The sequence below is a fragment of the Oncorhynchus kisutch genome, linkage group LG15 (genome assembly GCF_002021735.2).
Source record: "Oncorhynchus kisutch isolate 150728-3 linkage group LG15, Okis_V2, whole genome shotgun sequence".
NCBI lineage: Eukaryota > Metazoa > Chordata > Actinopteri > Salmoniformes > Salmonidae > Oncorhynchus > Oncorhynchus kisutch.
The window spans coordinates 87,865,510-87,876,827 of NC_034188.2; the positions used below are offsets into that span (position 1 = coordinate 87,865,510).

The 11,318-nt window shown below is 46.6% G+C and overlaps 1 protein-coding gene across 2 annotated transcripts in view; it reads right to left on the minus strand.

The window, feature by feature from the left end:
• LOC109886971 (small G protein signaling modulator 2) overlaps positions 1-11,318 on the minus strand; it is a 196,417-nt gene that overhangs the window by 35,145 nt on the left and 149,954 nt on the right. The window contains exons 9-12 of one of the 2 annotated variants that reach the window (XM_031791255.1): positions 10,555-10,622; positions 9,248-9,411; positions 6,513-6,711; positions 4,582-4,719 (exon numbers count right to left, since the gene is read on the minus strand). In XM_031791255.1, coding sequence (XP_031647115.1) covers positions 4,582-4,719; positions 6,513-6,711; positions 9,248-9,411; positions 10,555-10,622 — 569 coding nt within the window. The remainder of the gene's footprint in view (positions 1-4,581; positions 4,720-6,512; positions 6,712-9,247; positions 9,412-10,554; positions 10,623-11,318) is intronic. The other variant, XM_031791256.1, reaches the window with a different exon arrangement.

Sequence of the window (11,318 nt, forward strand, 5' to 3'; positions counted from 1 at the left end):
AACCAGGGAGGGAGGTCAGTCATCAGAGATAACAGTCTCTAAAAGGACCAGGGAGGGAGGACAGTCCTCAGAGATAACAGTCTCTAAAGGGACCAGGGAGGGAGGACAGTCATCAGAGATAACAGTCTCTAAAGGGACTAGTGAGGGAGGACAGTAATCAGAGATAACATACTCTAAAGGGACTAGGGAGGGAGGACAGTCATCAGAGATAACAGTCTCTAAAGGGACTAGGGAGGGAGGACAGTCATCAGAGATAACAGTCTCTAAAGGAACCAGGGAGGGAGGTCAGTCATCAGAGATAACAGTCTCTAAAGGGACCAGGGAGTGAGGACAGTCATCAGAGATAACAGTCTCTAAAGGGACCAGGGAGGGAGGACGGTCATCAGAGATAACAGTCTCTAAAGGGACTAGTGAGGGAGGGAGGACAGTCATAAGAGATAACAGTCTCTAAAGGGACCAGGGAGGGAGGACAGTCATCTGAGATAGCAGTCTCTAAATGGACCAGGGAGGGAGGACAGTCATCTGAGATAACAGTCTCTAAAGGGACCAGGAAGGGAGGACAGTCATCTGAGATAGCAGTCTCTAAAGGGACCAGGGAGGGAGGACAGTCATCTGAGATAACAGTCTCTAAAGGGACCAGGAAGGGAAGACAGTCATCTGAGATAACCGTCTCTAAAGGGACTAGGGTGGGAGGGAGGACAGTCATCTGAGATAACAGTCTCTAAAGGGACCAGGGAGGGAGGACAGCCATCTGAGATAACAGTCTCTAAAGGGACCAGGGAGGGAGGACAGTCATCAGAGATAACAGTCTCTAAAGGGACCAGGGAGGGAGGACAGTCATCTGAGATAACATACTCTAAAGGGACTAGTGAGAGAGGACAGTCATCAGAGATAACAGTCTCTAAAGGGACCAGGGAGGACAGTCATCAGAGATAACAGGCTCTAAAGGGACCAGGGAGGGAGGACAGTCATCAGAGATAACAGTCTCTAAAGGGACTAGTGAGAGAGGACAGTCATCAGAGATAACAGTCTCTAAAGGGACCAGGGAGGGAGGACAGTCATCAGAGATAACATACTCTAAAGGGACCAGGGATGGGGAGGACAGTCATCTGAGATAACAGGCTCTAAAGGGACCAGGGAGGGAGGACAGTCATCTGAGATAACATACTCTAAAGGGACTAGTGAGAGAGGACAGTCATCAGAGATAACAGTCTCTAAAGGGACCAGGGAGGGAGGACAGCCATCTGAGATAACAGTCTCTAAAGGGACCAGGGAGGGAGGACAGTCATCAGAGATAACAGTCTCTAAAGGAACCAGGGAGGGAGGTCAGTCATCAGAGATAACAGTCTCTAAAGGGACCAGGGAGTGAGGACAGTCATCAGAGATAACAGTCTCTAAAGGGACCAGGGAGGGAGGACGGTCATCAGAGATAACAGTCTCTAAAGGGACTAGTGAGGGAGGGAGGACAGTCATAAGAGATAACAGTCTCTAAAGGGACCAGGGAGGGAGGACAGTCATCTGAGATAGCAGTCTCTAAATGGACCAGGGAGGGAGGACAGTCATCTGAGATAACAGTCTCTAAAGGGACCAGGAAGGGAGGACAGTCATCTGAGATAGCAGTCTCTAAAGGGACCAGGGAGGGAGGACAGTCATCTGAGATAACAGTCTCTAAAGGGACCAGGAAGGGAAGACAGTCATCTGAGATAACCGTCTCTAAAGGGACTAGGGTGGGAGGGAGGACAGTCATCTGAGATAACAGTCTCTAAAGGGACCAGGGAGGGAGGACAGCCATCTGAGATAACAGTCTCTAAAGGGACCAGGGAGGGAGGACAGTCATCAGAGATAACAGTCTCTAAAGGGACCAGGGAGGGAGGACAGTCATCTGAGATAACATACTCTAAAGGGACTAGTGAGAGAGGACAGTCATCAGAGATAACAGTCTCTAAAGGGACCAGGGAGGACAGTCATCAGAGATAACAGGCTCTAAAGGGACCAGGGAGGGAGGACAGTCATCAGAGATAACAGTCTCTAAAGGGACTAGTGAGAGAGGACAGTCATCAGAGATAACAGTCTCTAAAGGGACCAGGGAGGGAGGACAGTCATCAGAGATAACATACTCTAAAGGGACCAGGGAGGGAGGACAGTCATCTGAGATAACAGGCTCTAAAGGGACCAGGGAGGGAGGACAGTCATCTGAGATAACATACTCTAAAGGGACTAGTGAGAGAGGACAGTCATCAGAGATAACAGTCTCTAAAGGGACCAGGGAGGGAGGACAGCCATCTGAGATAACAGTCTCTAAAGGGACCAGGGAGGACAGTCATCTGAGATAACAGGCTCTAAAGGGACCAGGGAGGGAGGACAGTCATCTGAGATAACATACTCTAAAGGGACCAGGGAGGGAGGACAGTCATCTGAGATAACAGCCTCTAAAGGGACCAGGGAGGGAGGACAGTCATCTGAGATAACAGTCTCTAAAGGGACTAGTGAGAGAGGACAGTCATCTGAGATAACAGTCTCTAAAGGGACCAGGGAGGGAGGACAGTCATCTGAGATGTATCTGCAAGCTGCTAACATTACAGGGTCACCAAGGTGACTAGAGGTCCATATTACAGCAAACTGAGAGAAAGAGAAGAGGCTACAGTATCTTAAACCACATTCTGAAAATGAGAAAACACTATTGAAACCAGTGGCCAGTCAGTCACCAGTCCTCTGTGGCTCAGCTGGTAGAGCACTGAGCCACAGATATTATACATATTGCTGTCAGTTTGACAAAAAGAAATACAACCAGTAGAAGGGTCTCAGAGCCATTAAATGGGGAGGCCCTTTCTATTTCTATGGTCTGATCTACAGATTATATTTCTATGATCTGATCTACAGATTCTTTTTCTATGGTCTGATCTACAGATTCTATTTCTATGTTCTGATCTACAGATTCTATTTCTATGTTCTGATCTACATATTCTATTTCTATGTTCTGATCTACAGATTCTATTTCTATGTTCTGATCTACAGATTCTATTTCTATGTTCTGATCTACAGATTCTATTTCTATGTTCTGATCTACAGATTCTATTTCTATGTTCTGATCTACAGATTCTATTTCTATGTTCTGATCTACAGCAGTACAAGCAGCCTTTTGTTTCAAGGTTCCTACATGGTAAATAAAGGTGGGGGTCAGGTAATGCTAGGCTACAGTGTGAATCGGTTACATTAGACTGGCTTTATGTCTCTCTCTCTCTCTCTACCCCTCTCTCTCTCTCTACCTCTCTCTCTCTCTCTCTACCTCTCTCTCTCTCTCTCTCTCTCTCTACCTCTCTCTCTCTCTACCTCTACCTCTCTCTCTCTCTCTACCTCTCTCTCTCTCTACCCCTCTCTCTCTCTCTCTCTACCTTTCTCTCTCTCTCTCTCTACCTCTCTCTCTCTCTACCTCTCTCTCTCTCTCTCTACCTCTCTCTCTCTCTCTCTACCTTTCTCTCTCTCTCTCTCTACCTCTCTCTCTCTCTAACTCTCTCTCTCTCTCTACCTCTCTTTCACTCGCTCTCTCTTTCACTCTCTCCCTCTTTCACTCTCTCGCTCTCTCTCTACCTCTCTCTCTCTCTACCTCTCTCTCTCTCTACCTCTCTCTCTCTACCTCTCTCTCTCTACCTCTCTCTCTCTCTCTAACTCTCTCTCTACCTCTCTCTCTCTACCTCTTTCACTCGCTCTCTCTTTCACTCTCTCCCTCTCTCTCTACCTCTTTCACTCGCTCTCTCTTTCACTCTCTCCCTCTTTCACTCTCTCCCTCTTTCGCTCTCTCTCTACCCCTCTCTCTCTCTCTCTCTCTCTACCTCTCTCTTTCTCTCTCTCTCTCTACCTATCTCTCTCTCTCTACCTCTCTCTCTCTACCTCTCTCTCTCTAACTCTCTCTCTACCTCTCTCTCTCTCTAACTCTCTCTCTACCTCTCTCTCTCTACCTCTCTTTCACTTGCTCTCTCTTTCACTCTCTCCCTCTTTCACTCTCTCCCTCTTTCACTCTCCCTCTCTCTCCCTCCCTATATCGCTCTCTCTTTACACAGTACCTCTATCTCTTCCCCTCTATCTCTTCTGCACACAGGGACGTGCCACTTGACCTAGATGTAGTTCTCACCATGGTAACGCAGCTAACATCCTGTTGTTATGAAGCAGTGCAGTCAGGTCACTATTATAACACATTATCAGTCTATTATGAGTCCCTATAAAAGCTGTTATAAACCCATTACGTGTGTTTAGTTTCTGCCTGCAAAGCTAAAGTTTCTTCCTGCAAAGCCCTACCCCCCCAAAAAACAATATTTCTACGTCTGACAGTGACTGTAAATTAATTTACACCAAAAGGAATGGTTTTGTCGTTGTATCAAAGAGCAAGAGGAAACTCAACCGCTCTCCAACCATATTCTACCTACTCTGCACTGTTGGGATAAGCCATGGGGACAAAGACACACAACAGGGGTTTAAAGGAGAGGTTTTTTTTAATTCGAGTTACGGGGTGCATGCTGGGTAGGATGGGGGAGGGATGGACCGGGGGGGGGGGGGGGGGGGGGGGGTCAGGTGATGGATAAAAACCTTTCATGACATTAGGATCTGTGAGGTTCCGCCAACACATCATTGAGATCATAGCCTGGAGTCTGTCCTCTTCCTCTTCATCATCATCCAGCGAGGGAGCACGGCTGCCCGTGGTGTGGTGGTAGTTTATAGTCACTGCTATATAACCAGGTAATAATACACACAGATATCACAGTTAAACATACAGCACAGCGCCATCTATAGGCCTGGTGGTGTGGTGGTAGTTTACAGTCACTGCTATATACCAGGCGATGCCCCCCAGTGTACGGTCTGGAGTGTGTTCACGAGTTCTGCTGGTCGGTTACTGTGTAAAGTCTGCCCTAGAAAGCCTATGTAAATTACGATCGGCAGAACGTTTATTATGATGAAGTTCAATCCCCACATTTAATTATTTTACAGTTTTTGCTACAAATTGAGATATTTCATTAAATAATGATCCATTCTGACTACTACATTTGTCGTCACACAGGACCACGTGCTGACACAGACCAATCACAGGACCACGTGCTGACACAGACCAATCACAGGACCATGTGCTGACACAGACCAATCACGGGCCGGCAGGCTACGAGGAAGATCCATAGTCATTAAGGTTGACTCTCTCAGGCAGGATGAAAACGACTACATCGACCATGATCCTTAGCGATTTTTCTGGTGCCATTCAGTACTTCTGGCTTCATGCACCATCTGGAGTTTTCCATAGGAATACCTGGATGACGTCAGCGCTATCACCATCTACTGGTTTTAATGTCCATGGATAGAACACACAGGGAACAGTGTTATACATACAGAACAGCGCCACCTATAGGTCTGGAGGGATCCTTACATCCTCTACCATTTACATCCTCTACCGTTTACAGCCTCTACTGTTTACAGTCTCTACCGTTTACAGCCTCCACCATTTACAGCCTCCACCTTCTACAGCCTCTACCTTCTACAGCCTATACCGTTTACCGTCTCTACTGTTTACAGTCTCTACCGTGTACAGTCTCTACCGTCTACAGCCTCTACCTTCTACAGCCTCTACCTTCTACAGCCTCTAACTTCTACAGTCTCTACCTTCTACAGCCTCTACCTTCTACAGCCTCTACCTTCTACCGTCTCTACCGTCTACCGTCTCTACCGTCTACAGCCTCTACCGTTTACAGCCTCTACCGTTTACAGTCTCTACCGTTTACAGCCTCTACCGTCTACAGCCTCTACCGTCTACAGCCTCTACCTTCTACAGCCTCTACCTTCTACAGCCTCTACCTTCTACAGACTCTACCGTCTACAGCCTCTACCGTCTACAGACTCTACCGTCTACAGCCTCTACCGTCTACAGCCTCTACCGTCTACAGCCTCTACCGTTTACAGCCTCTACCGTTTACAGTCTCTACCGTTTATAGCCTCCACCATTTACAGTCTCCGCCGTCTACAGCCTCTGCCGTCTACAGCCTCTGCCGTCTACAGCATCTACCGTCTACAGCCTCTACCGTGTACAGCCTCTACCGTGTACAGCCTCTACCGTTTACAGCCTCTACCATCTACAGCCTCTACCGTCTACAGCCTCTACCGTCTACAGCCTCTACCGTCTACAGCCTCTACCGTCTACAGCCTCTGCCGTGTACAGCCTCTGCCGTGTACAGCCTCTACCGCTTGCAGTCTCTGCAGTTTACAGCAGACAGACATACAAACCAAAGGAAATAGTGAATTCAAACATCCAGAACGCTCAGGATAGATAGCTCCTGTAACTCTCTGTCCATTCTCTCGCTGCGTAACGATACCTACTGTTTGCTAAACATAAACATAGATGCAAAGAGACGCACTCAACAGCAGACAGAGAGGACAAGAAGAACTTTTACAGTGAAGTCTATCATGCATGTCCAAGGATGGTGTGGGTGCATTTTCGTGTATGTGTGTGTGTGTGTTGGGTGGAGGGGATCACTCACTAGAGTCGTGGTGGCGTCCAGGGTAGACAATGCGGAACACATAGTCAGCTGCTGTCTGTTCCTCTCCCTCCTGATCTACCAGCCTGGCAGTCTGCTCCTCTCCCTCCTGATCTACTAGCCTGGCAGTCTGCTCCTCTCCCTCCTGATCTACCAGCCTGGCAGTGCTGGTCCTCTTCCTTAGCTTAGGAAACACCTTACCCTGGAATAAACACACACACACACACATGCACACACGCACATGTACACACGCACATATATAGGCGCATGCACGTACGCAAACACAGACACACACAGATAAATGCACACACACACACACACACACACACACACACACACACACACACACACACACACACACACACACACACACACACACACACACACACACACACACACACACACACACACACACACACACACACATACAAACACACACACACACACACAAACACACACACACACACACACATACAAACACACACACACACACATACAAACACACACACACATACAAACACACACACACATACAAACACACACACACACACACATACAAACACACACGCACACACACACAAACACACACACACACACACACATACAAACACACACACACACACACACAAACACACACGCACACATACAAACACACACACACATACAAACACACACACACGCACACACACATACAAACACACACACGCTCATGCTCACACACACACATGCTTTACACTGTCACGGGATTCAGCAACAATTTATAGTTTACAGTATAGTATAGTTGATTGTTGTAGTTACGGTTCTGTTGTTCTGGTAGCTCAGTTAGAAAGGTAGTGAATTTGATTCCCCTACGTATCGTGTACGCAACATGACTGACTGTAAGTCGCTTTGGACCTACACACCTACTCATTCAAGGGTTGTTCTTTATTTGGACTAGTTTCTACATTGTAGAATAATAGTGAAGACATCAAAACTATGAAATAACACATATGGAGTCATGTAGTAACCAAAAGATTACTTCAAAGATGCCACCCTTTGCCTTGATGACAGCTTTGCACACTCTTGGCATTCTCTCAACCAGCTTCACGAGGGAGTCACCTGGAATGCATTTCAATTAACAGGTGTGTCTTGTTAAAAGTTAATTTGTGTAATTAATTTCCTTCTTAATTATTTGAGCCAGATGTGTTGTGACAAAGTAGGGGTGGTACACAGCAGATAGTCCTATTTTGTAAAAGACCAAGACCATATTATGGCAAGAACAGCTCAAATAAGCAAAGAGAAACGACAGTCCATCATTACTTTAAGACATGAAGGTCAGTCAATACAGAACATCTCAAGAACTTTGAAAGTTTCTTCAAGTTCAGTTGCAAAAACCATCAAACGCTATGATGAAACTGGCTCTCATGAGGACCGCCACAGGAAGACCTAGAGATACCTCTGCTGCAGAGGATAAGTTCATTAGAGTTACCAAACTCAGAAATTGCAGACCAAATAAATGGGTCACAGAGTTCAAGTAACAGACACATCTCAACATCAACTGTTCAGAGTAGACTGTGTGAATCAGGCTCATCATGGTTGAATTGCTACAAAGAAACCACTACTGAAGGACACAAATAAGAAGAAGAGACTTGCTTGGACCAAGAAACACGAGCAATGGACATTAGATCGGTGGAAATCTGTCCTTTGGTCTGATGGGTCCAAATTTGAGATTTTTGGTTCCAACCGCCATGTCTTTGTGAGACGCAGAGTAGGTGATAAGATGATCTCTGCATGTGTGGTTCCCTCCGTGAAGCATGGAGGAGGATGTGTGATGGTGTGGAGGTGCTTTGCTGGTGACACTGTCAGTGATTTATTTAGAATTCAAGGCACACTTAACCAGCATGGCTACAACAGCATTCCGCAGCGATACGCCATCCCATCTGGTTTACACTTAGTCCCACTATCATTTGTTTTTCAACAGGACAATGACCCAACACACCTCCAGGCTGTGTAAGGGCTATTTGACCAAAAAAGAGAGTGATTGAGTGTTGCATCAGATGACCTGGCCTCCACAATCACCTGACCTCAACCCAATTGAGATGGTTTGGGATGAGTTGGACTGCAGAGTGAAGGAAAAGTAGCCAACAAGTGCTCAGCATATGTGGGAACTCCATCAAGACTGTTGGAAAAGCATTCCAGGTGAATCTGGTTGAGAGAATGCCAAGAGTGTGCAAAGCTGTCATCAATGCAAAAGGGTGGCTACTTTGAAGAATCTCAAATATAAAAAAACTATATATTTTGATTTGGTTACTACATGATTCCACATGTGTTATTTCATAGTTTTGATGTCTTCACTATTATTCTACAGTGTAGAAAATAGTAAAAATAAAGAAAAACCCTTGAATGAGTAGGTGTATCCAAACCTTTTGACTGGTACTGTGTATTATTATTATAGAGTGGCAGGCAGCCTAGCTGTTAAGAGGGTTGGGTCAGTAACCAAAAAGTTGCTGGTTCGAACCCCCGAGCCGACTAGGTGAAAAATCTGGCGATGTGCCCTTGAGCATAGCACTTAACACTAATAATAGCGTCTGCTAAAATGTCAATTGTAAATATTATTATGGCCCTTTACCTCTCTGTGACCAGGGTGGTGTTGTATCTGTTCTGGGGTCAGTTCTTACAACACCACTACTTACCTTACCTCTCTGTTTATATGATATTGTACTAGATCTGTTCTGAGGCCAGTGGTTAATAGCACACACCTTGCCTCTCTGGCTCCAGAGTGGAGGCTCCAGCTGACCGCGGGGAAGCAGGCCCGTCTCCAGGCAGGACAGAAAGGCCAAAAGGTGGCCGCCGGGAGGGAAGTGGAGGGGGGGGCGCTGGATACCATCCTGATTAACCAGCACCAACGTCCCACCACAGTCAGCTATTGGGGGAGAGAGGGAGGGGGAGACAGAAGTAGGAGGTAGAGAGAGGTAGAAAGAGGGGGAGGTTGGAAAGAGAGAGAGAGAGAGGTAGATATGGAAAGAAAGGGTGTGAAAAGAGAGACAGACATTGAGACGAGCGGTAATGGGGGCGGGTGAAAGGGTGGGAGTCGCTAAGATAAATGAGGCGAAGTGAGCAGCTATATCCTCCTGCCCTCCACCCAGACCTGTTAAACCCTCACTTACTTAATAACCGCAACCAGGAAATGAATAGCTTAATGGACACAGTCATAAAACACACAGCCCTCCAATGGTAGCATCCCAAATAGCACCCTGTTCACTATGGGGCTCTGGTTAAATAGCACCCTGTTCCCTTTGGGGCCCTGGTTAAATAGCACCCTGTTCCCTATGGAGCCCTGGTTAAATAGCATTATATTCCCAATGGGGCCCTGGTTAAATAGCATTATATTCCCAATGGGGCCCTGGTTAAATAGCATTATATTCCCAATGGGGCCCTGGTCAAATAGCATCCTGTTCCCTATGGAGCCCTGGTTAAATAGCACCCTGTTCCCTATGGGGCCCTGGTTAAATAGCACCCTGTTCCCTATGGAGCCCTGGTTAAATAGCACCCTGTTCCCTATTGGGCCCTGGTTAAATAGCACCCTGTTCCCTATTGGGCCCTGGTTAAATAGCACCCTGTTCCCTATGGGGCCCTGGTTAAATAGCACCCTGTTCCCTATTGGGCCCTGGTTAAATAGCACCCTGTTCCCTATTGGGCCCTGGTTAAATAGCACCCTGTTCCCTATGGGGCCCTGGTTAAATAGCACCCTGTTCCCTATTGGGCCCTGGTTAAATAGCACCCTGTTCCCTATGGGGCCCTGGTTAAATAGCACCCTGTTCCCTATTGGGCCCTGGTTAAATAGCACCCTGTTCCCTATGGAGCCCTGGTTAAATAGCACCCTGTTCCTGGTTAAATAGCACCCTGTTCCTGGTTAAATAGCCACTACGTAGGGGATAGGGCGCCATTGAGGACCCCTCCAACCCAGATAGACTGTAATAGTCTGTGTGTATGTATGTGTGTGTGTGTGTGTGTGTGTGTGTGTGTGTGTGTGTGTGTGTGTGTGTGTGTGTGTGTTGTGACTCACGTCGCTGGTGACAGTGAATGCACACAACCTGTCGCAAAGGCACGGTCAACGCATAGTCCCAATAGATACTAAGAGAGAGAGAGAGGAGAGAGAGGGAGAGAGAGAGAGAGAAAGAGAGAGAGAGAGAGAGAGGGAGAGAGAGAGGGAGAGAGAGAGAGAAAGAGAGAGAAAAGTGAGTGAATTAAATTATTACATTTTATGAAAAGGTAAACTAATCAAACAATAACTCAAATCCATTTGGACATGGGTAAGAGCTTGATCCAGGGTGTACTGGTAGTTGTTAGGGGGCGACACATTATACACAATGTATATACAACAAGCACGTGAATATGGATGCATCCGAAATGGTACCCTTTTTGAAAGTGCACTACTTTTGAGGGCTCTGGTCAAAAGTAGTGCACTACATAGGGAATAGAATAGTCCCAGCCATTTGGGACTGTCACATCCTGACCATAGAGAGCCCTTATTTTCTATGGTAGAGTAGGTCAGGGCGTGACTGGGGGTTTAGTCTAGTTTATTATTTCTATGTGGGGGTTCTAGTTTTATTTTTCTATGTTGGTGATTTTGTATGATTCCCAATTAGAGGCAGCTGGTAATCGTCGTCTCTAATTGGGGATCAAATTTAGGTAGCTTTGTTCCAACTGTGTTTTGTGGGATATTGTTTATGGGTAGTTGAATGTCAGCACTCCATTGTCGTCATGGTTTCGTTATTGTTTTGTGTGTTTCACTAAATAAAGACGTGGAACCCAGATCACGCTGCACGT